The 27,684-nt window shown below is 32.9% G+C and overlaps 1 protein-coding gene across 1 annotated transcript; it reads left to right on the top strand.

Annotated features, from left to right (window-relative positions):
• Positions 1-1,318: 1,318 nt before the first annotated feature.
• LOC131802194 (SET domain-containing protein SmydA-8-like) lies at positions 1,319-27,684 on the top strand. Its single transcript, XM_059121810.1, has 2 exons — positions 1,319-2,226; positions 26,974-27,684. Exons 1-2 carry the CDS (start codon positions 1,375-1,377, stop codon positions 27,409-27,411), a joined length of 1,290 nt encoding a protein of 429 aa, XP_058977793.1. The 5' UTR covers positions 1,319-1,374; the 3' UTR covers positions 27,412-27,684.

The raw sequence follows: 27,684 nt of genomic DNA, 5'->3' as shown, positions 1-27,684 counted from the left end.
GGATGTACCAAAATTAGTTGGTGCACAATTTACCCGAAATCGGTTGAGGATATATAACATGTACATGGGAGCTATATATTAGTCTGAACCGATTTTGATAAATTTCGATTTTTACCAAATTTGATCTAGTTGCTTCTAGACTGAATTCGGTTGGGTGTGCCAAATTCAAGTCATTTGCATTTATATTAGCTTTTTGGTGCACCTTTATCTCGAAATCGGTTGAAGATATATACTGGAGTTATATCTAAATCTGATCCGATTATCACCATTTTCAATAGAGATCGTCCTTGGACCAACCAAATATTATTTGGAAAATTTCATCTCCATCGGATAATAAGTGCGACCTTCATTTTGTTCACAAGAATACAGGGACAGTTGGACTGACGTGTTTAAATCGACTCAGAAAGTGATTCTATGAAGATCCTCAAAAGTAACTATGGGTCTATCTGGCTTCCTTCTCCATGTTACAAAGCAAATGCACAAAGACATAATATCACTATGTGGTGTAGGGTGTAAATATTGTGGGAGGGTCGTAAAAAAATCTTGAATTGTAATTTTATAGAATTTTTCCGAGACAAACTGTTGTTCAACAGTTCAGCATTTTTTTTCGAATTTAAAAAGTAATCATTTTTTCGAAAAACTAAAAACAAATTGAAATTCTCACAGGCACTACTTTTAATTTATAACTTTAGTTTATACGTTTTGGCTTTAATTTAAACAACCTACTACCCAATCGCCAATTGATATATTCAATAAATTCTGAATGGCCATATAATTGTTAATTTAAATGAAAGCCTCAATTTTTCTCTCAAATCAACACACAAACACAATATACACACACAATATACACACATACCTAGTTGAGAATTAGCAAAAGAAAAACAAGAAGAAAAATACTCTGCAAATGGCAGCCGCCGAAAAGACGGATTTTCGCACACGAACTCATCACAGCTCGTTTGGGGTTCGTTGGTGCTTTTGCCACAAAAATTGGCAACATTTTAAATATAAGTCTTGTAAACTGGAAACGGGCGACAGTTGGCCAAAGATCGCGTAGCCTTAAAGAATAAAAAATCAAATTTTGAAAATAAAACGGATTGAAAAATAAGGAGAAAATAATATTGAATAAAAAAAATTTGACAAAAATTAGTGGAAAATCGAATAGAGTGAAAGTGAAAAAAATACACTTGAAAAAATTAAATAAATAAATTTTATAAAAAAAAATTAAAAATTATTTTAAAACTTAAAAAAAAACTAGATTTTTAAAAAAAAAATTAAAAAAAATTATTTTAAAACTTAAAAATAAAACAAGATTTTGAAAAAATTCAGAAAAATAAAATATTAAATTTTTGATTAAATTTCAACTAAAGTACCAAAATGATTTGTCCGAAACGCACGACGGAATTGTTGGAGCAATTCTTGGAACCTTTTAAGGACAAGGATCCAGCCTGGGAAATCGGTGTGTCGAAAATTGCCGGTCGCGGTGTCTTTACAACGCGTAACATTAAACGTGGCGAAGTGATCTTTCGAGATATGCCTCTGCTTATTGGTCCGGCTGCACGCAAAGAGGACACCTTGAATTCCTGTTCGGTGTGTTTCAAACTTTTGCCCGACACGAAATTTATGTGCCGCCAAGGCTGTGGTCTGCCGATTTGTAATTTATGCCAGAAAAAGAAACAACACAAAGCCGATTGTGCCCTTTTCAAGTCGTGGGAACCCTGTGAACCGGAGGTGGCCAATTCGTTGATTATTCGCCTGCTGTGTCCAGCCAGGGCCATTAATTGTACCAAGGAGCAAAGGGATTTAATGTATTGCCTGCAGGCCACTTTGGATAATAACCATCGCACCGAGGTGCGCAATGCAGCCAAGTGTTTCCGCAAATTTCCCACCGACAAGAAGCTGATCGACATCATGAATCGTGCTGTGGCCGTGTTGCGTACAAATGGCTTCGATGAGACATCGGATCGTACCAATGATAATCAGGAATTTTTCTATCGTGCCCTGTTCCCCCTTTTCGCACTGGTCAATCATGATTGTGTTCCGAATTCGTATTATACGTTTGAGGAGAAAACCAACAACATGATTGTAAGGGCCTCGGTGGATATACCATCGGGTACGGAGATTACCACAACTTATACGAAATTGTTTACGGGAAATATTGCTCGTCATTTGTTCCTGAAGATGAAGAAAACGTTCACCTGTAAATGTCAGCGGTGCTCAGATCCAACTGTGAGTATGGGGTGATTTTTTTGGAAGTTGGGGAAATGGCGGTTATTTGGGACAGAATAATGCTCAATTGTAGGGCAAGTAGTGGTGGAAACCAAATTCAATTTATATCTAATAATAAAAATCGGGCTAATGGCAGTTGAGGGCTTTAAGGTCAAAGACCACGGTCTGGTATGAAGATATTTCATCCTCTATCGGTCCACTTCTTCTGGTACGTCCCCCCAAAAATCTCAACATTTTGAATATTTATGAAGCTCATAAAACGCGAAACTAACATCCGATTCCATTCAGACTCGGCACATCTCAATATTTCAATCATCACAAGATTTTTTTATAAAGAACCTAGAGATCGGACCACTCCTTCTGGTACCTCTCTCCAAAGTATCAAAGTTTTTAAAAACCAAAAAGGATATAAAATCCGAAATAAGCATCCTTTTCTCTTCATATTTCACACATCCCATTGTTTCTACTTACAAAAGATTTGCGATGAAGATTGGATATATCGGTGTACTCCTTCTGGTACCTCCCCCATAGAGGGTCAAAAATTTGAATATTGATGAAGATCAGAAAATGCGAATTTAACATCCGATTCCACTCAGACTTGGTATATCTCAATATTTCCATCAACCCAAGATCCGTTATAAACTTCGTGTCATTTCACAACATATTGAGCTATAATTCGCAGTACACAGGATGAGATAAAAAAACTGCAACAAAGTCAAACTCCATAGTTTTTACATTTTTTTTTAAATTTTATTGAATGAAAGCAAAAAAAGTTCGGAAATAGCATCAAATTTAAAAACAAGTTTAGATGTGTCGAATTGGTCATCTATGGCACGAATTATGGCCTTAAACGGCCAATGAAACCGTCACACGCTACCCGAATGTCGTTCTGTGGTATTTTGGCCCATTCCCGGCGAAGTGTTTACCTGAGGTGTTTTTGGTATTTTTTGCGCCAACCTTGCTTCCCAAAATACTCCATGGCACAATAGTCCAACGGATTGGCATCCGGAGATTTTGGTGGCCATTGTGCGCTGGAAATGAAGCGAGAAACCTCATTTTGTAACCATTCTTGGGTGGTGCGTGCTGAGTGCGTTGGTGCTGAGTCCTGTTGGAATGTCCAAGGTCTGCGGCAAAAATGTTTGCATGCCCATGGTTTTAATGCACCCGTCAGAATATTTACGCGATATTGGGCATTTATTCTGACGCCACGGTCGATTAATACAAGCGGAGAGCGACCATCGGCAGTTATGGCGGCCCACACCTTCAACATGGCCGGCGCTTGAATTCTGGTGGCCAACCGAAGGTGCACATTTTCAGCTGACCTCTATGGCAAAAAAACACGATCATTTTGTTTGTTTACAAACCGCTGCACAACGAATGTTTTCTCATCGGAGCGGAGAAACCGAAAACCAAATTCGGCAGTTCACTACTTTCGGCCAAGCGAAGCAACTCCTTAGCTCTTTTGAGTCTATTTTCTTTCTGTTGCGGTGTAAGTTCTTGCACTTTTTGGAATTTCAATGGCTTTACCCCGAGCTCATTTTTCAATATTTGCCGAATGGAATATTGCGATATGTTTAGCTCACGAGCCATTTTTCGGCCACTGCGATAGGGGTTTCGATCAAGTCGCTTCTTTACTTTTCGAACCATTTCTGCTGATGTTGCTGTTTTCTTCCACCCACTTCGTTGACGTCGGGCTACGCTACCCCAGTATCACGATAACAAGCGAGGGTACGAGACACAAAAGATTTATTCACATTTAAATGCTGGAGTGCTCTAGCGATAGCCACTTGTGTTTTCCCAGCGAAATATAAAAAATCACACTATCACGCTTGAATTCCATCACGAATAACTTTTTTTCTGGAAAATTATCACCAAAATGCCTTTGTACGCTTGTAAACAATATGATGAGCTGTCACTGGAATAATTTTAACAGCTGTCGGACGAGTGGCTTAGAAATGACAGCAGTCTAAATTTGGTTGCAGTTTTTTCATCTCGCCCGGTATTTCGCATAAGGAAGTAACCAATATAGTCCAAACCTGGCATGTCGTAAGATTTATATCATATTTTTTTGGTCAGATACGAAATGGCCAATATTGGTCCATTCCTACGGAACCTACTGCATAAGGGGTTAAACATTGGATTAATCATAACAGAAGTCAAAATATTTTTAAATAATCGCACATTGGCTGAGGGTATACATATGTCGGCAAAACCGACAAACACTTTTTAACTGGTTTTCAATTAATTTAATACTTTTTCCGAATTCGTAGCAAATTTTATAATTTTTTTTTCGAAAAATAAATAGTCTGCGTTGTGAAAATTTCTAAGTGGATTTGATAGTATTCAGACCAAACCCCCAATGACATTCGGATTCTCAGGCCAAACATCGTGTCATTTCATAATATTTTAGGCTATTATTCGCAACATTCGCAGTATAGGGCCGTATATTTTTATAGAAAGCTTTGTGTTACTACTTTAATAATAATTAGTTTGAAACATGTTAATAAGCAGTAAGTTCGGCCGGGCTGAACTTTGAGTACCTTCCACCATTTGGTACGATTTTAAAATTTTCAAAAATTAAAATCCGGTAAAAATTCTGTTAAAATTTTAAAAATACCGAACATACCCATTATTATGGGATCTATACGACGTGGCTTACATAGGTATTGTTTATCATAAACCTTTGCCATTTTCAAATTCGAAACTTGAAATAAGCGGTGAATAATGTAGCTAAAATCATCAAAATACCGAATATAGGGAGGTCCTGATATATGGGGCCTATACGAAGACCTGGACATGTATAGACAATTTTCTGTCACGGACTGTAGTTCCCATTGCGAACTCTAAATATGTAATTTGAAACAATTCCGGTGAATAATGTCGCTAAAATCATCAAAATACCGAATATAGGGAGGTACCGTTATATGGGGCCTACACGAAGAGGTGGACCTGCTCAGACAATTTTTTGTCTTAGAAGGTAGTATCCATTACGAACTTCAAATTCAATATTTTGAGATAATTCCGGTAAATAATGTAGCTAAAATCATCAAAATTCCGAATATCGGGAGGTACCATTATATGGGGCCTATACGAAGACCAGGACCTGAATAGACAATTTTCTGTCACGGACTTTAGTTCCCATTACGAACTCTAAATACGTAATTTGAAACAATTCAGGTGAATAATGTCTCTAAAATCATCTAAATGCCGAATATCGGGAGGTACCGTTATATGGGGGCTATACGAAGACGTGGACTTGCTCAGACAATTTTCTGTCTTAGGATGTAGTATCCATTACGAACTTCAAATACCAAATTATATATATGGGGGCTATATGAAAACGTGTGCAAAATTTTAGCCTTCTATCTCAATTCGTTCGAAAGATTACAACAGACAGACCGACGGATATCGTTAATTCGACTTAGAATTTTACGCTGATCAAGAATATATATACTTTGTGTGGTTTAATATGTATATTTTGAGGAGTTACAAACGGGATGACAAAGTTAATATACCCCATATAGTATGATGGAGGGTATAAAAATTTGGCATGTTGGTCCATTTTTTGCTATTATAACCTCTATTTCAGATACGCATTCATACAGAAACTGACCCTAACAAGAAATGTTTGTCTTTCCAACATCCTCTTCAAGAATTTCCTAAAAGATTGATTGTTTTTTTGTTTTATCGTTAAATCATCCGGTCATATATTGGATCTAATTGTTAAATATTTGTACGGAAGTGATTTGGGAAATGTTTATGGGAATAAAATAAAATCAACATCCTTTTTTGCCACAAAAAAAAAAAAAAAAAAAAAAAAAAAAAACACTTTCAAAAGCATAATCTCGGGACGGGCACACTCAAGTACAAATATTTACGAAATGTTCCAGAATGATATTCGTTTTCGAATTTGTTAGAGAATTTTAAAAAATTGGTAAAAAGTGGAGCATTTTTTTGGAAAATGTCTATGCGAATTATATTAAATCAAAATCAATATTTTAAAAAAACAAGTAAGCAAAAGCTACAGTCGAGCGGGGCCGACCGTTGAATACCCTACAACACTATAATAAACCATACAGTTTATATAGACGAGATACTCGAAAGAATTCCACAAGATATTGTGACAAATAATAAAAGAAAACCAGGTTTAGTCAGGTTTCGTTCTCTAATTTTCGAATAATAGCAACTTAAACGAATTTGCTCATTTCCAATTTATTGGAAGATGTTGCACGTAAATGGTCTTCCTAGTTCTGGAACCAATATTTCCCAAAGTCCTATAATCTCTCAGAGTGGCAAAAGATTAACATTTATTATTGGTTTTTGACTGAAACGCATCTATGACAGACATTTGACTATGTTCGTTAACGAAATTGTCAGAAGTGTGTCTTTCCTGTATTTGTGAATTCTCGAAAAAGTCTCTGGAATGGACATTTTCGTATTTTGTCTACAAAAGTTGGCAAACTATTTCACACATTGAATATTTTTGGATGGCCATTCAAAACTGCTTGGCTTTTGCAATGTCCCCCTTTCAAATGTGCCTGAGGATCGGGCGATAAATACGACCTGCTGACAATTTTGCAGTTTTTTGGTCCATTTCAACCCCTAAATATATGGCGATCATCTCCAAAAAGAGTAGGCTTCTATTCTGACCCTCATCTTATCCCCATGCAAAATTTCGTAAGGATCGGGCCATAAATGCGATCTGTATATGATATCCTGATATCCTAACTACTTAGTTTTGTTAGCTGTAGAAATATTACCAAATGTTTAATTCAAAATGAAAATATGCCAAAAATATGACAAAATTGAAAAAATATGAGAAAATTTTACAAAATCAATATTTTCATCTTTAGAGAGATATTTTTATGCGATTTTTTTAGACGTTTTTTCTTTCCTGCCAAGAGGCCATTCTGAATTAATGAGAACTGTCGAAATCAGTTCAGCCGTTCTCGACATATAAGGGATCTTTCAAGCATATCTTCTTTGATAGACATATATATCGCACATATTTCTCTATATATCCGATTTGTTGGATGTTAACATCAATGTAAAGGTCAGAAGTAACCTTGTCATGGCTTTGTGATTTCGCCGGGATTTAAAATATTCGCGGTTTAATGAAAAATGTTGAATTTTTTCAACACAAAATATATGGTCTATTTTACCCGCTAAATATTATCCGATGACCACCCAAATTGGTAGGCTTCTTCCCCGTCCTAAACTCTAGCTACATGCGAAATTCCGCGTCGATTGGTCTATAATTGCGACCTGTATAGCTACTGCAAAATCCGACATTTTTTCAGTATTTGGTCCATTTCAACCCCTAAACATTTGGCGATCATCTCAAAAAGAAATAGGGTTATATTCTGGCCCAACCCCGACCTCCATTCCAAATTTCGTGAAGATCGGGCCATAATTGCGACCTGTAGAGTGATTACAAATTAACATGGACAGACGGACGGACGGACATACATAGCTAGATCGACTCAGCTCGGCGAGCTAGGATGATCCATATATACTTTCCTATGTGGGAAACCAATATTTCGTGGTGTTACATAATTTTTGGCCCAATCAAACTTATAATACCCCCAACACATAGTGTTGTAGGGTATAAAAACTGTCAAAAACACAAAGCAAATACACATAAAAATTCTCGAGGAGGATATTCGTTTTCAAATTTTTTTTCCGCAAACTTTCGAACAACTTCAGCAACTGAATGTCTTTTTTTTAAGGATCTCAAATAAAAAATCAATGAAATCATGATTCCAAAGTTGAATTTTTATAATATCACTTATTTGAAAACAAAAGCTTATTTTGACACAAACAATTATTCCATTTTTTTTTAGCTTCTTAAAATATTTATTGAATCAATATTTCGATTTATTTATGGCATTAATTGGACACAATGTGTTACATGTCATATCATCACAAGCTTATGAAAATATTTACCCTCACTTCTCATTTCAATCGTTTTTCTCTCTCTCTCCCTCTCCCCCATTAATAATGTTTTGATATGATTTCGTCGATATGCCGTCATGTTTATTTATTTTCATTTTTTTCTTTCTTTTTCGAATTGAAACATTCCGTTAATATTTAATAAGAAAACATAAGGCTGGCAAAAAGTTCTTAAATTTCGTCTTTTGAAAAATTTTAATGATTTGAATTGCCTTTAATTGTCTGTTTATTGATTTAAGTTTTTATTTGAAAAAAAACCAAATTTTTTGGAGGGAAATCCAAGATTTCCATTTTGCTTTGTTTTGAGTCGTATGCGAAATTTTCCAAAATGATTTATTGCATTTGTCTGGAAGTCGCAAACAAAAAATATTATTTTAAAATTAATAACAAAATCGAATAGTAAACAAATTTGGAATTATTATTAATGTGAAACACAATTCAAAAGAGCCAGCCACTCTGCCAGCTAAGCGGTCTGGGTTCTGTCAATGAAGGCAGTTTTCATTTATAAATGTAGGATATATTAACATTGGCATTTGTATTTGGAAAATAGATATATTCGTCTCGGACCTCAATTTGAGAACAATTTGTATCGATTGTCAAATACATTGAAATATATAATATTTTTCAAAATTATTTATTCAAATCATTAATATAAAAAATTTGTTCAAAATTATTTAGGTTACAATATTAATTTATTAATTATTTTTGATCGGAAGGTACTTCAAAATTTTTCTTAAAAGATTCGCGGCTTTTAATCTGAAATTATTTTAAAAATTTTCGAAGAATAATCCAGGAATTTGTAAGAAAAAAGACATGGATTTTTTAAGAAAATTTTTGAAGGACCTTCCGACCAAAAATAATTAATAAATTAATATTGTTGACCTAAATAATTTTGAACAAATTTATCATAATATTTCAAAGTATTTAAAAACATTTTTCGAAAAAATGGATTATTCAGTCTCTCAGTCAATTTGGCATATAATTTTTATTTATTCAATATTTCCAAATTTTCATGAATTGAATAAATTAAACTTTTTAAAATCTATGATTTCTGGTCACCAAATGTTTTTAAATCCAGTGTTTTGGCCCTTCAATATTTTTTTTTATTCAATATTTCGGAATTTTCATGAATTGATTCAATTAAACATTTTTCCAAAAAAATACATGATTTCTGGTCACAAAATGTTTTCGAAACCAGGGTTTTAAATATATTATTTTAAAAATCCAATTTTTTTTTGGCCAGAATATCTTTAAAAGTTTTTCTTAAAAATCCCTCATCCCTGGATATTACAGCCTATGACAGAAAATTGTTCGTGCAGGTTACGTCTTCGTATAGCCCTCATATAACGGTACCTCCCGATATTAAGTATTTTGATGATTTTAGCGGCAGTATTCACCGGAATTCTTTCAAAATTTAGTATTTGAAGTTCGTAATGTATACTCATAGTAAGATAGAAAATTGTCTTTGCAGGTCCATGCCTTCGTATAGCCCCAATATAACGGTACCTCCCGATATTCGGTATTTTGATGATTTTAGCAGCAGTATTCGCCGGAATTGTTTCAAATTTGGTGTTTAAAGTTCGTAATGGATACTACAGCCTAAGACAGAAAATTTTCTGTCCAGGTCCACGTTTTGGTATAGCCACGGTACCTCCATATATTCGGTATTTAAATGATTTTAGCTACATTATTCACTGATTTTTTCAAGTTTCGCATTTGAATATTTTAATGGCTTATGGCAAAAGTTGCCTATGCAGGTTCACGTCACGGTATATATACTAAGATAATGGCTACATTCGGTATTTTTAAGATTTCAACAGAATTTTTAAGGGATTTTATTTTTTGATAATTGCCAAATTCGTTTGAAATTGTGGAGGGTATCCAAAGTTCGGCCCGTTCGAACTTATAACTTTTGTTACTTGTTTTTTTTTATCACAAAAATGTAGGTCAATCAATTTTTTCTTAAAAATATACCCGTTTCTTGGTCAGAGACCAAACAAGGTTCAAGTATCAACTCGAAGATAGACCAAAAAAATCATTGGAAAAAAAAAAAGAAAATATTGTTGTATTTTTTGAAAAAATTGAAAATAAAAACATAAAATAGAGATTTCTTTTCTAGGGTGACTTAATGTAAAATTTGGTGAAGAATATTTATATCTGTAACGTCGTTATTCTTAATTTGAAGGAGAGTTTTGCAGCGACCTCAATATAAAAGTTTGGAATTCTAGCCCCATCCCTACAAACAATACCCAATTTAGTACCACTTAGTACTTTGGGAACAATTTTGGTACACATTTCCAAAACTATATCCGCATCGTAACCACAGACACCAACAGTGACATCTATATCAAATTTCAAGATTTCAGCTTTATTTTTTCTTCACCCAATACCAAGTTTAGTACTATTCGTACAATTATAGTACATATTTCGAAAACCACCTCTACATCCCAGACATTTAATACTTTTTTGTACAAATATAGGATGCATTTCCAAACCACCGCTAAATCTCAAACACAGATAGCATCATTAATATAAATATATAATTTCAGAATTTTATGTCTGTCCCTATAACCAAGACAAAATTTAGTACCATTTAGTACTTCTTGTACAATTATAGTACACATTTCAGAAACCACTCCATATATCACACATGAACATCGGCGACAAAAAACAAATTTCAGATTTTTGAAGCAATTTCTTTTCACCAAATATCAATTTTACTAAATATAGTACTATTTAGTGCTTTTTGTACAATTATAGTGCACATTTCCGAAACCCCCTCCATTAGAACAGGCTACACATGGACGGTGATCCTAATACAAAATTTCACATTTTAGCAACTATCTGTTCACCCAACACCAAATTGTACCAAATATAGTACTATTTAATATTTTTCGTACAATTTTAGTACACATTTAGTACACCTCCATATATTAATTTCAGATACCCACAGGGACCTTAAAATCAAATTTCTGGATTTCAGTTCTGTAATTTCTTCCATTGTCAAATTTAGTACCATTCTGTACCTTTTGTAAAATTATAGTACACATTCCCGAAACCACCACCATATATCCAGGATACACATGAACGACCCTAATACTAAATTTCAGATTTAAAGCACTAGCTCCTCCCGCAGTACCAAATTCTACCAAATATAGTACTATTTACTACTTTTCGTACACGTATAGTACACATTTCCAAATAAACTTCATATCTCAATTCCAGATACCAACAGAGACCTCAATATCAAATTTGAGGATTCTAAGCCTACCTCATCATCCAATACCAAATTTAGTACCATTTAGTACATTTTGAACCACAATAGTTCGCATTTTAAAACTCTCCTCCAAATTTCAAACACAGATACCATCAGTAATCTTAAAATCGATTTTCAATATTTCAGTTCTATCCCTTCACCCAATACCAAAATTAGTACCATATAGTACTTTTCGTACAAATATTGTACACATTTTCGAAACCATCTTTATATGTTCAGGCTAATATCAAATTTCAGATTTCAAGGACTATATGTTCAAATTCAAAAATGTTCAAAAATTTCAAAATTCGATCTGTTTTTGTGCACCTAAACCAAATTGTTGTAAATTTAGTACCATTTAGTACACACTGTTCGCACTCTTGGTACATATTGCTGAGACCACTTTCATATATCAAACTTATTTTTCAACCTTGATTCTCATACCAAATTTAAAATTTTTAGTCCTATCTGTTGCACACGGGCTTGAGTAGGGCCAATTGGGTATCAAACTAATGAATTGCAACTTTCCGTCAGACACTGATCGTGCACTTTTATTTCGCTGCGTTAAATCTTGTGACCACCATCACCTCATAAATACATATATGCGAGCATGCTAATCTGCACGTAGCCTGAAGTTTTTTTATGACGTGTCTGATATACTTTTGATTGTCCGAATTAATTTTTTCGCTGACATTTTTTTTCTTCTCTTTTGATTTGCATTTTTGAAGAGTTTAATGTCTCTGTGAGAGACATATGTGTGTGTATGTGTGTGATTGTTATACCCTACACCACAAGGTGGTCAGGGTATTATGTCTTTGTACATTTGTTTGTAACAGGCAGAAGGAAACGAGATAGACCCATAGTTCCTTTTGATGATCTGCATAGAATCACATTCTGAGTCGATTTATGCATGTCCGTCCGTCCGTCTGTCCGTCCGTCCGTCTGTCCATGTATTTTTGTAAACAAAGTACAGGGCGCATTCATTGCCCGATCCAGATGAAATTTTGCACAGATCATTTGCTTGGCCCAAGGACGAACCCTATTAAAATTGAAGATAATCGGTCGAAATTTAGATATAGCTCCCATATATCTTCGTCCGATTTGCCTTTTATTGTGCACCAAACGTGTAATATCAGCCCGAATTGTATGAAATTTTGTACATACACCCAAATTAGACCTGAAAATATGTATGCCAAATTTGGTCGAAATCGGTTCAGATATAGCTATAGCTCCCGTATATATTGTTCATCCGATTTGTTATTTTTGTCCACCGCCGCCGTAATATGCACTCTGCAAACAACAATATTTGGGGAAATATATCAAATGCAGCTCAGAAATACATTTGCTAAATTTTATCGAGATCGGTTCAGATTTGGATATAGCTCCCATATATAACTTCGTCCGATTTACCTTGGATTGTGCACCAAACGTCTAATATTTGCCCAAATTGGATGAAATTTGGAACTTACGACCGAATTGAGTCTAGAAGCTAGTATGTCAAATTTGGTGAAGATCGGTTCAGATATAGCTATAGCTTCCATATATATCACTCATCCGATTTGTTATATTTGTTACCCGCAACCGTAATATGCACTCCGTAACAACGATATTCAAGGAAATATATCAAATACAGCTCAGAAATATCTTTGTCAAATTTTATCGAGATCGGTTCATATTTGGATATAGCTCTCATATATATCTTTATCCGATTTCAAATTAATTGTGCACCAAATGGGCAATACAATTCCGAATTTAAAAGATACAAATGCTTCGGCATATTTAGTCTTTTGAATTTTAAATTATAATTATAATCATAGCGTGTATGATTCAATTCTCCCATAAAAACTTTTAATTGTTATATGGAGCTCTACTAAATTAGCAAAGTGGTGTAGGGTATCATAAAGTCGGCTCCGCCCAACTTTAAGACTTTCTTTACTGGTTTATTTATCAAATTATTCAGAATTTCCCATATACGTTCTTCAGACGGTATATATATTTGGGCGGTATATTAACATTGTCATTCCGTTTGTAACTCCTCGAAATATTTATAATAGACCCTACAAAGTGTATATGTTCTGGATCAGCTTAAAATTCTAAGGCGATCTAGCGATGTCCGTCCGTCTGCCTGTTGTAATCAGGCTATCCTTCGAACGAATTGAAATAGAAGACTAAAATTTTGCATACATTCATAGTTTACCAGTGGGCAGGTTAAGTTCGTAAATGGACCATGTCGGTCAATGTTTTCGTATAGCGCCCATATAACGGTACCTCCCGATATTCGGTATTTTGATGATTTTAGCTACAATATTTAGCGGAATTATTTCAAATTTCATATTTAAAGTTCGTAATGGGTACTACAGCCTATGACAGAAAATTGTACGTCAGGTCCAGGTCTTCATATAGCCCCCATATAACGGTGCCTACCGAAATTCGGTATTTTCATGATTTCAGCGACATTATCTCCCGGAATTATTTCAAATTTCGTATTTGAAGTTCGCAATAAGTACTACAGCCTAAGACAGAAAATTGTCTGTGCAAGTCCACGTCGTATAGCCCCCATATAACGGTACCTCCCAATATTCGGTATTTTGATGATTTTAGCCTCATTATGCACCGGAATCGTTTCAAATTTCGTACTGGAAGATATCAATGGGTCGTACAGCCGATGGGAAAAAATTCCGTATGCAGCTCCACGTCTTCGTATAGCCCCCATTAAACGGTACCTCCCTATATTCGGTATTTTTAGGATTTTAGAGTCATCATAGACCGGGATTTTAGCGACATTATTCACCGGAATTGTTTCAAATTTGTTATTTAAAGTTCGTAATGGATACTACAGCCTAAGACAGAAAATTGTTTGTGCAGGTCCACGTCTTCGTATAGCCCCCATATATCAGTACCTCCTTATATTCTGTATTTTGACGACTTTAGCTACAATACCCACCGAAAAAGTTTGAGAGTGACAGAAAATTGTCTATGGTGGTCCAGGTCTTATCACAGCTCCGATATAATGATGCCTCCCTTTATTCGGTATTTTGATGGCTACATTATTCACCGTTTATTTCAAGTTTCGAATTTGAATATGGAAATGGCTTATGGCAAACAAGGCCTATGTAGGTCCACTTCGTATAGACTCCTATATAACGGCTATATTCCATATTTTTAAGAAATGATGAAGGGTATTCAAAGTTCGGTCCTTTCGAACTTACTGCTTTTTAACTTGTTATAATACGTCGATACAAGACTTGTCAAACATTTTAAAGTTTCATCCAACCATTTGGTCTGAGAAAACTTTATGTAGTCCAAATAACTTTCCATCAGAAGCCGGACCGATGTCGCATCTGAAAATGGAAGTTTATTTTGACTTTAGGGAAGAATTCGGATAGTTTTCTTAGTTAGGTGCAAACATACCCACTCATCAATTGTAGGTGTATTGAGTAAAAATTAATTTAGAATTCCATTTCTCACATGTGTTTTTTGTCTCAATAAAGTATACATACATAAATAAATACATACGTACATACATATGTTATGGCCTCTTCATTATGTATAGAGAAACATGTGTAGATGACACATTTATTAAAAATCCCAAATATTTGATTCCCTTTCAAATTTCGAAAAAATGTAGCAGGTCCAACGTATCTTTTAGTTTTATTTTCGCATGGAATCGGAACACTTAAGAAAAAATAAAAAAAAAATCAAAAATATTTGTATATATGCAAAATAAATGTCAAAATATATACGCTTGCCTAAATCATGATTAGCTGCTAAATGATTTCGACGAAATTGAAATATATATTAAAAAAAGAAATATTCACATTTTATATTTTTGCCACTCATTTGAAAATAATTTAAATCCCAAATGTTAAAAAATCGCCTAAAAGATCATAAAAATTTTAAAAGAATGTTTCTCACAATACTATATGTTTTTTGAGTCAAAAAATTAAAAAAAAAATATACAACAACATAAAATCTATTCATTTTTTTGCAAAAAACACCAATTTTCATTTTACCCCTGTCTGACACAGACATTATCCAACATCCCCATCCATTAGTTTGGATGAGTGTAAAGATTGTTTTTTTTTTTTTTTTTTTTTTTTTGTTTGTTGTTGTCCCCCGCCCAACATGAATTCGAAATTAATTAAAATACACCCATCACAGATTCGCTATAAATATTGAAAATTATAAAAATAAAATCCAATAAAATATGTGAAAAATTCAAAACAAAACAATGTCTCCCCTTTGCCTTCCTGCTCACCTTCCTTCCTTTTATCGCTACGTTGTGGTTCATCTCGTCAAAAAACAGAAAAGAAATGGAAATCACTCGAAATTATGTCAACTTGTTGAAAATTCGCATTCAGCGTGTGCACAGTGTCAGGATATTTATGATCAAAGTGAAAAATTTTGTAGATTATGGGAACTGAGGAATTTGGATGTCTTCGATAAAAAAAGACACAAAAAAGGGAGGTCTCAAAAAAAATAAATGTTTTGAAAATGTCGGAGACGAGGTGAGATGCCCTCAGTTACTTTGTTTTTATTTTTTGTTGTGTTTATTTTCAGTACATTAGTACTTGTCATTAATTAGAATAAGGGATGGGATATTTACTCTAAATCAGTAAAAAAAACAAAAGTCTCAATAATAAATAAAACCAGTAAGGAAAAGTCAAAAGTCGGACGGGGCTCAGGGCTAAATGATGCCCTACACCACTATGCAAATTTAGTAGAGCTCTCTGTAAGAAAAGAATTTATTTGAAGTAGATCATACCACATATCAACCTTTTACTTCAGAGCAATTACAGTTTGGATTCAGAAGGAACTAATCACATGGGAGGCATATGCAATTCTGAATCGATTTTCACTAAATTCGACGGAGATATTTTATAGAGTGCATGATATCACCTCTAGAAGGATTATATTAAACAAGTAAAAAAAGCTTTAAGTTCGACTGGGCCGATCTTTGAATACCTTCCACCATTGGGAACGAATTTGGCAATTTTCAAAAAATAAAATCCATTAAAAACTCTCTTCAAATCTTAAAAATTCCGAATGTAGCCTTTATTATTTATTAGGGTCTATACGACGACGTGGACCCGTATAGGCAACATTTGTCATAAGCCATTAGAATATTCGAATGCGAAACTTGAAAAGAAATCGGTGAGTAATGTAGCTAAAATCACAAAATACCGAAAATAGGGAGGTTCCGTTATATTGGGGCTATACGAAGTCGTGGACCTGCACAGACAATTTTCTGTAACAGGCTGTAGTATCCAGTATGAACTTCAAATACCAAAATTGAAACAATTCCGGTGAGTAATGTCGCTTAAATAACCAAAATACCGAAAATAGGAAAGTACCATTAGGTGTAGCCGATTTTCAATACCAAAAGTCCTGCAGACATAATATACATTTGAGTAAAATTTATCAACCTACTTAACTTCATACGGAAGCTAGTGTGATTTCCGCATTAGACATTTCTGTGGTCTAAAATGTATATTTCGGGGTATTACAAATGGAATGACAAACTTAATATCGAAAACACAAAAGTTTCAATAAAAATAAATCTAAATCATTATATGGAGATGGTGTCGAGACATTGGCTCAAAAATAGTTAGCTGATAACGCTGCAGACCGATCTTCACGAAATATTACATTAGATCGAAGTCAGAGCCAAAAAATCATAGTCAGATCGAAAAGCGATTAAAGAGTTAGTGGGGGAGATGAAACATAATATTTTTCGTGATAATACATCGCTCACTTACTCTAGGAGTGGTATATCTAAAGAATTAGGTTCTTAGATTTAGCAATTTCGATTTTTATACCCTCAGCCATATTTCTAGAGAGGGTATATATCATTTAATACGGCCAAAATGTGCCTAGACGAAATAACGATTTTAGACCCTAGGTCTCTTTGGATCAAATCCGTTTCAATACATTTGGAGTCGATCTAGCGAAGTCCCTCCGTCCATATCTCTGTCTGGCTGACTGGTGCGCATGATAACTCTCGAAGGGACTATCCGATTTGGTCCAAACTTGACACATCGTAGTATTTACATCAAACTTAGATCGACTTCGGAGATGGACAATATCGGTCCAAAAGGTCGAAAAAAAACCAAAAAAAAAAAAATATTTCGTTTCTGCACAGAAAGGAAAGCAATAATCCGATTTTGCTCTAACTTTGCAAATCCTAATATTTGGGTGAGTTCTAGGTCAAGTGCAAAAATGGAAAATATCGGTCTACTCCATCAAGTGCCTCACCCACAAAGGGTAAACATTTTGAATGAATATAACTCTTATAAAATGTGATGTAAGAATCCGATTGTCTTAAAATTTCACACATCCCAATATTTTTACAAACTCAAGATCTGGTTTTAAGATGGAATATATGGGTCCACTCCTTTTGATACTTCCTCCACAAAAGGTCGAAATTTCCAATGTTCATTAATTAACATCCGATTCAATTTAGACTTGGCACATCTAAATATTTCTATCAACACAGGATCTGTTATATAAACGGTAGAGATCGGACCATTCCATCTGGTACCTTCCCCACAAGGGGTCAAAGTTCTGAAGAACCAAAACGTTAATAAAATCCGAAATAAGCAGCCGGTTCTCCTCAAATTACACATATCACAATAGTTTTATTGACCCAAGGTCTGGTGTAAAATCGGTCCACTTTTTCTGGTACCTCCCGCACAAAGGGTCAACATTTTGAATATCCATGAAGCTCATAAAAGCTAAATTAACACACTATTCCATTAAGACTTGGTACAGCTCAATGTTTCTATCAACACAAGATCTGTTATAAAGTTGGTAGAGATCGGACCATTTCTTATGGTACCTCCCCAACATAGTGTCCAACTCCTTCAAATTTCACCAAATTTTCCAGAAACCTGAGATGAATATGGAATTTATGATTTCGCATAAAATTGGATATAAATATTATATTTTCTTGTCATCTAACTTGTAAAAAATACCAATATTTTTATCTGTATAAGATGTAGTATGAAAATGGAATACTTCGATCGGTTATATCTTGTACATCATGCACATTTTAACATTTTCCAAAAATTATCACATATTTCACATAAAGTAAAGGAAGTAACCAATATAGTCCAAACATGGCACGTCGCAATATTTATAGCATATTTATTTAGGTCCGATACGAAATGGACAACATTGGTCCATTCCTTCTGAAACTACTCCATAGAGGATCAAACAGTTGAATATCACAACAGAAATCAAAATATATTTAAATAATCGAACATAGGCTGAGGGTATACATGTGTCGGCTAAACCGACTAATATTTTTTAACTTGTTTAATAAACATTTCCTTAAATGTTTTATAATTTGTATGCTCTTCAAAATAATTTAGGTAGTTATGTGATTATATACAATGTTTTTTCTCAGTTGGAGACAAAATATTTTCCTAAAATATTATTTTGTGTTTTTTTTCAGTCTAATTTAATATTTTTGTTTTTATTAGAATAGGAACATCGCCCCTTGATAAAAATAAATAAATTTCTGTTGTTCGTCCGGTGGTCAGAGGGATTAAAACGCATTTAAATTAAATACCTAAATGTTCCCCTTTTAGTCAACATTATTTATTGACTTTATGATATGGTGGCTGTCTTTGTCGCTCTGGCAAAGTAATATTTCATCGAATTTATGAACCATGACACCTTCAAACAACACAAAAAAGCAAAAAAAAAAAAAAAAAATAAATAAATAAGAATAATGGAAATTCTTTAGAAAAAGTATTAACCCGGCTAATTAACAGCTTTAAATTATTGTAAAATAAAGTGATGTGATAAATTGGCTCTAATATAAGTATATAGGGAATGTGAATGATTATAATAATGTATGGAAATATAAAAACAGCCACAAAATCCTTAATTATTAGATGAATGATCCCTGTAAAAATCTTTTTAAAATTCTACGATCATTTGTCTATTCTTAGTCTTGAAATTATGTTATAAAAAATTCAAAGCAAAAAAAAAAATCCTTGGAAAAATATAAAAAATCGTAGTTTGTCCTTCTAAACTGTTTAAAAAATAACATGATTATTAATTTCTTGGCCCTTTAAATAAAATAATAATCTCCAAATTAAAAGCATTGTTTAAAGGTTTTTAAAAAGTTTTTCTTTGAAAAAAAAAGGAAAATCTCAAAAATTCCAAATTATTGTTCTGATTTATATTATATTATATTATATATATTATATTATATTATATTATATTATATTATATTATTATATTATATTATATTATATTATATTATATTATATTATATTATATTATATTATATTATATTATATTATATTATATTATATTATATTATATTATATATTATATTATATTATATTATATTATTATATTATATTATATTATATTATATTATATTATATTATATTATATTATATTATATTATATTATATTATATTATATTATATTATATTATATTATATTATATTATATTATATTATATTATATTATATTATATTATATTATATTATATTATATTATATTATATTATATTATATTATATTATATTATATTATATTATATTATATTATATTATATAAAAGAGTAGTAAAATAACTACCTGACTTAGAATCAACACCTAGACAAAAAGCCTGAAGCTAAAATCTTTAAATTTTACACGAGGGTCAGTCCTAGGCAATTCATACTAAAAGGGTGCAAAGAGTACTAAATATTTAATACTTTATAGTGGACAAACGGAATGAGCTAGAATTCTAAAGTTTGGTATGAGAGTCACTGATGGGGGCAGGATAGATGTACCAAAGGGTTTTTGGAAATTCAAAATCAAAGATTACGACAAACCCCAAAATGACAATACACTTCTAAAATTCTACCATTTGAATATTATGCGAACTAAAAACTTGAAATTTGGTATGAGAATCAAGAATGGAAAATAATTTTGAAGGTCATTTTGGAAATGTGTACTAAGTGTGCGAACTGTAATAAATGGTACTAAATTCGGAAGAGTTTGGTTTAGGGTAAATGTATGAAGCTAGCATTTTGAAATTTTGTTTTGTTTGGGTACTAAAGTTGGGATTGGGTGAAGGGATAGAGATACAATTCTTAAATTTGATATTTAGGTTACTGATGGTATTGGCGGTGCTATGGAAATAGGACGCATTTCCATACGCATGGCAAAAAAATTACTAAATGGCCCTAAATTTCGTATTAGCTAGAGGAATACAACTGGAATCCCGAATTTGGATATAGAGGTCTTTGTAGGTGTCTGGGATTGAGATATGGAGGTAGTTTTAGAAATTTGTACAAGAATTTTTAAAAAAGTACTAATTTATCCTAAATTGTGTATTGGGTGAAGAGATAGAGCTGGAATACCGAAATTTGATATTGAGATCTCTGTTGGTATCTTGTATTGAGATCTAGTAGTGGTTTTGCAAATGCATACTATAATTGTTCGAAAAATACTATTATTGAGGTCACTGTTGGTTTCTAGGCTTTACATATGGAGCTGTTTAAATAGTTTTGGATAGGAAAATTAAGTGTGGGTCCATTGGGCAATGGTTTTTCTAATTTCCTCCACGGTAAACTTTAAAATGAAAAATTTGAAGTCTTCTTGGTGTAAAAGGTAAATATTTTCCTATGATTTTTTCCGAAAAAAATAAAACCTTGAAAGATTGAAAATTTAGTGCTATATATGAAGTTTTGATTCAAAATTTGTTTTCCAAATGAACATGTTGTGCATTTTGAGTACTAAAAGGGCCTAACAAAAACTTTTGGAACAATTCTTAAATTTTAGGGCGGAATTTTCGCTGACGAAGCATCGGGCACTTCCTTGTTCTATTATAAATATCCGAAAAGGAACCTCTCTTGTGGGATTTATTAGTCCTGGTTTTAGAATAAATCTTCTTGAGAGTCCAGGATTATTAGTATATTGGACCTGAAAAATTGTTTTAAAAACTCACGACTATTTGAGTATGGGCCCTTGAAATTTTGTTTTTAAAAATTTTCATTTGGCCCTTGAAAAAATATCCATAATTAGGCCTCCAAAAAATATTTTTTAAAAATTAAATTATCAAAGGATTATTTACCCTTAAAAAATCGGAAAATATATTTTTAAAAATCCAAGGTCTTTGAAAATATTGGAAAAAATAATTATAAGCCACCAGTGGTCCTTGGAAAAATATTCCAAAATTTTCAGGATTATTGATCTATTGGTCCTTGAAAATATACTTCAAAAATCTACGATTGTTGGAAGAAATTGGTGCTCGAACAAATATATTTAAAAATGCAGGATATTTGGTCTATTGGTCCTTTAAAATATATATTTTTTAAAGAAATCAGGATTATCCTCCATTGTGCCTCAAAAAAAAATATTCTTAAATGAACTAGGATTTCTGGATTGAAAAAAATATTCCTAAAATGGAATTTTGTTCAACGATTATTTATTGACTGGCCCTTAAAAAAATCCGGGAATGTTATTCTTTTGGTTCTTGAAAAAATAGTTTTAAAAATCCAGGAGTGGTCCTAGAAAAAATATTATTATAAAACAACGATTATCGGTCGATTGTTCCTTAAAACCATATTCATAAAACTTCCAGATTATTGGTCTATTGTTTTCAAATCCATGATTATTGGAAAACACTCAAAAAAATCCACGAATGGTGTTCGAAAAAATATTTCTAAAAAAATAAGATTTTTTGTCTATAGTTCCTTGAAAACATAAATGAATCAGGATTATTGGTCTGAAAAAAAAATATATATTCTTAAAAATTCTAATACTGCTCAACGATTATTGATCCACTGGCTCTAAAAAATATTCATAAAAAATCGACGGGTTTTAAAAATAATAAATTTTAATATATTTATTTATTTATTTATTTTAATATATTACATACATATGTAAATACCATCTGTTCAAAAATGTGTGAGCATCTTCTTCTTCTTATAAATACAAAAATAAATCTCACTTCGAAATTGCAAAAAGAAAAAAATGTAATTTTTAAATGCATTTGAAATTAATTTCTTTTGTTGTTTCTTCAAATGACATTCTAATCCGCATATGAGCCTCAAGGTCAGCCGTGGTGGGTGTTTTGTTAAAATGTAGTGATCTCTGTGAATATTCGAAATTTCATTGAGGAAGAATTGAATGCATTCGAATTTGCCTGTATTGTCTGTCTATCTGACATGCTGTGCGATGAGAAATTACCAACGCCTGTTGATATTGGCAATAAACAAAATACCAACAACAACAGCAACGACAGAAGTCACAAAGTGTGACCAATTGTTATGAATAATTAATTGTTTTTAATTATTTTTCTGAAAATTTGTATAAGATTTGTAGTGGTTGTTTTCATTTAGAAACGGCGACATGGTTAATATAGGGAATATGTTTTAGTTTTGGATTTCAGCAAAATATGTAGAGGGTGGGAGAACTCTCAGACTGAGGAAGTTAAAATATAATTGGAATATGTTCCCAATCATAACAAATATTAATCATTTTTATGAAAAAAAAAAGATTTTTGTAATATTTTGAAACATTTTTCAAAATTTCTTCAAAGAGATCAGCAAAGATATTATCATGAAAATCTTTAATAGATTGTCATTTCTATTCAAACACGTTTATGCCATTAAAAATTTGTTTTAAAATAATAAAAAAAAAAAACATTTATTTAAACACCAAAAAATTGGGCCACTGACCTGTACAGAAGCCATTTCAATTTTGTTTATAACCATAAAAGAACACATGTTTTCAAATTAATTTTTACGAGCGGATTTTTCTTGTCACACAAAAATTAAAAAATAAATGTTTTTATCTTTAAATAAATATTATTATTCCATTACATTTACATTTGAAATTGTCCCAAAAATTAAAAACCACTTCATTATTTTAGTAGCGTTTGGGTGTATTTTTATATTTGTGGTTAGTATATTTATATGACAGCCATAATAATATTTAATTTTGAAAATAAGAAATAGAAAAAAAAAAAAACAAATATTGAAAACAAAAAATAAATTTCTGGATAGTAACAAAGGAGAAATCCGTATTTTTCCGACTGAAGTAATTCACATTTATTATAAGCAATAATATTCAGAACAACAGGAAAATGTTATAGCATTTGGGTACCATAAACATTTTTATACCCTCAGTCATATGGCTATAGAGGGTATATATCATTTGATAAGAAAAAAGTACATCATCGGAATAACGGTTTCAGACCCTTAGTCTCTTTGGACCAAATCCGTTTCAGGACCGTCCGTCCGTCTGTCTGCTGGTTGGTGCGGACATAATAACTCTCGAAGGGAGTATCCGATTTCGTCCAAACTTGGTACATCGTAATATTTTTCGCAAATTTAGATCGAGTTCGGAGATGGGCAATATCGGTTCACTCCTTCAACATTTTCAAAGAAAATATTTCAATGCACGGAAAGAGAAAGGATGATATTACTTTGATCCTACTTTGTGAATCCTAATATTTGCATTCTTGCTATGTCAGGTGTGAAAATAGATAAATTCGGTCCACTCCAACAAGTACCTCCCCCACAAAGGGTCAGCGTTTTGAATATTCATGAAGCTCCGATTCCATTCAGACTTGGCACATCTCAATATTTCCATCAACACAAAATCTGTTATAAAGATGGTAAAGATCGGACCATTCCTTCTGATACCTCCCCCACAAAAGATCGAATTTTTCAATGAAAATAATTTACTGCACAGAAAGAGAAAAGCTAATCCGATTTTGCTCCAACTTTGCAAATCCTAATAGTTGCATGAGTGCTGGGTCAGGTGCGAGAATGGACAATATCGGAAAACTTCATCCAGAAAAACTCCCCCACAAGGGGTCAGAATTTTGAATAATTATAACTCTTGTAAAATATAATGTAAGAGTCCGCTTGTCTTCAAATTACACATATCACAAAATTTTTAGTAACCCAAGGTCTGGTGTGATGATGGAATACATCGGCTTTTCTCTTCAAGTACCTCCCCACAAAGGATCAAAATTTCGAATATCCATGAGGCTTCTTAAACGCGAAATTAACATTCGATTCCTTTTAGACTTCGTTCACCTCAATATTTCCATCAACACAAGATCTGTTATAAAGATGGCAGATATCGGACCATTTCTTCTGGTACCTCCCCCGTAAAGGGCTAAATTTTTGAATAACCAAAACGGTCATAAAATTCGTAATAAGCATCCGGTTCTCTTCATATTTCACATATTTTTTCTACTAACACAATATCTGCTGTGAAGATGGGATATATCGGTCTACTCCTTCTGTTACCACCCCCACAATGGGTGAAAATTTTGAATATCCATGAAGCTCATAAAACGCGAAATTAATATCTGATTATGGTACCTCATTGATTTCCTTGTAATTTTTCCCATACTAATATTTTTATCTGTATTAGATGAAGTATGGCAATTAAAAAAGCACCATTGGAACGAATTCGGAAATTTTCAAAAAAAAAAAAAAAAAAAAACCTTTTTCTGGACTTCTACAAGACGACCTTCTGGCCTTCTATAAGAAGACCTTCAGTTCTTCCATAAGAAGACCTTTTGGTCTTCCATATGAAGACCTTTTGATCTTCTATGAGAAGATCTTCTGGTGTTCCTAAATAAAACATTCTGAACTTCCATAAGAAAACCTTCACTGGTTTTCTATAAGAGGAACTCGTGGTCTTCTATGAGAAGACCTGCTGGTCTTGTATGAGAAAACCTTCTTACATTCTATAAAAATACCGAATATAGCTGTCATACGAAGATGTGGAACTGCAACTTTTGTCATAATCCATTACAAAATCCAAATACGAAACTTGAAAAAATCTGGTGAATAATGTAGCTAAAATCATCAAAATACCGTATATATTATAGAGGGGTAAACGAAGAAGTGGATCTGGATAGACAATTTTCTGCCACAGGCTGTAGCCCCTATTAAGAACTTCAAATACGAAATTACAAACAATTTTGGTGATTATTGTACCTAAAATCTTCAAAATACAGAATATAGGAAGGTAGTGATATATGGGGCTTAAACGAAGACCTCGACCTGCGTAGACAATTTTCTGTCACAGGCTGTAATTTCCATTACGAACTCTAAATACGAAATTTGAAACAGCTTGTGTTGGTAAAATCATCAAAATACCAAATATAGGGAGGTCCCGTATATGGGGACTATACAAAGACCTGCATCTGCTAAAACATTTTTTAACGAACTATACATAGGAAACAATTTCCGTGAATAATGTCTCTAAAATCGTCATAATATCGAATATCAGGGGGTTCCGTTATATGGGGGCTATTCGATGACCTTGTCTATGCAGATATTTTTCTGTCATAGACTTTAGTTCCTATTACGAACTATAAGTACAAAATTTGAAACAGCTCCGGTGAATACTGTCCCTAAAATCGTCGTAATATTGAATATCGAGGGTACCTTTGTATGTGGGCTATACGATATCGTAGATCTGTATAGAGATTTCTCTCCCAGGGGCTGAAGTAGTTAAAAAGAACTTCTGGTATGTATTTTTAGACAATTCCATTGAAAAATATAGCTAAAATCATCAAAATACTAAATATCGGGAGATATAGTTCGACTTCGAACTTGGCCTGCCTCCATACAAAAAACCGACGTGTACAAAATTCTACAATATAATTTTAGCTTAGACGGTCGGACGAATAGACGGGCGGGTGTGCAGGACTAAATCGTCTTAGAATTTTACGCTGATCAAGAAATTACTATAGCTCATTTACTCAAAGAGTGTCCAAACTCCAAAAATAATGTTTGTCCTAATTTTGTCCTACTTAATCTTGTTATTAAAAATAATACACTGATATCTGTAGAAATCAATTTTACCCCAAAAAGACTTAATAAAAATTATCTCAAAATTAAATTGTTGGACATTTGACCAACAAGAATTTGCCCAACATTTTGATATAAATACTAGATTGTTTGTTGTCCATATCATCAGCTATTAATAATTATACCTATCAAAGGTACATATGTGTGACTATGATGTATTGCATTAAAGTGTGACCACTGTACCCCTCATGCATGACCTTTGTATGGCATATCATGCCATGCCATCAAAAGTAATTAATTTTAATGCATTTCAGGCTAAACGGACTGTAATTTAAAATGCGGACATTTTTGAGACATCTAAGGCATTGAAACTTTTTTATATACAAATACAACTTTTGAGAAATAAATTAGATAAAATAAATAATTCAATGGTTTTAGTGGGAAATAAATAGAGAACAGAATTAAAATAAAATTATCAATAATAATACGCAGATTGTGAGAATATGTGACGTATGATTAATAACCAATTATGTTGTACTAAAATTACATAAATCATACGCTCATCTGTACTTCAGATAGTTATTTCACTGAAGATATTCATGACGTATGATTTATTTTCATTTGAGAATTGCTATTGATCATACGTCATGGTGTTTCATTCTAAGCCTTTTTTTATATATTATTGAATTAGAGATATGAGCTTTACTAATTCTCCCTCTCTTCTCTTCCTCTCTCTATCTTTACAGGAAAAAGGTGCCTTCATATCAGCCGTCTATTGTCGTGACACCAATTGCCCCGGTCTCGCTGTGCCCGAAGTAACTGGCATGCCGCAACCGAACTGGAATTGTTTGGAATGTAAACAGAAGTCGCCACACGCTCCAATGTCAAAGGCCCAAGATTTGGCCGTGGGTGCCATCAATGCCAAAACCAATTCGAATTCATTGAAAACTCTCATCCAGTACATCAAAGAGAAAAGTTCCAGTTTCATACCCGAAAGTAATTATTGTATTATCGATGCCAAGTTGCAGGTCATATCGAGGCTGAGTAAGAGCCTCGAAGACTGTGGCGAAGAATCGGCTGGCACAAAGGCACAGTTTTGTCAGGATATTTTGGATATTATGGATAAATTGGGACTGGGTGATTGTGTTATGCGTACCTATTTGGAGACCGAGAAGGCCAAGTGAATGCCCACCATATGATATACATATATACACACACACACAAATGTAATTTGTTGAGCGAGGCCAAGCCACATGAGAGAGTAATAAAAACGAAATGAATGAAGGGTATTAAAAGATCATCATTGGACAAAGGAGATTAAGTTTCGATGATGATGATAATAATGTAAATGATTTGAAATAAAACAAAAACAAGAATAAATATTATTTATGTATTCGAATAAGATTATTATTTTATATATTTTATGTTTAAAAAGTACAGATGTGCAATAATTTATT

This window comes from Musca domestica, unplaced genomic scaffold, assembly GCF_030504385.1.
Source record: "Musca domestica strain aabys unplaced genomic scaffold, Musca_domestica.polishedcontigs.V.1.1 2, whole genome shotgun sequence".
Taxonomy (NCBI): Eukaryota; Metazoa; Arthropoda; class Insecta; order Diptera; family Muscidae; genus Musca; species Musca domestica.
Note: the sequence above shows the minus strand (reverse complement) of the source record. Positions and strands in the feature narration are given on the sequence as shown.

Excerpts from the sequence above, each read along its gene's own strand:
- LOC131802194 (XM_059121810.1), top strand. The coding sequence starts at position 1,375 with ATGATTTGTCCGAAACGCACGACGGAATTGTTGGAGCAATTCTTGGAA. Across the intron at positions 2,227-26,973 it reads AGCGGTGCTCAGATCCAACT|GAAAAAGGTGCCTTCATATC; the intron begins GTGAGTATGGGG and ends CTATCTTTACAG.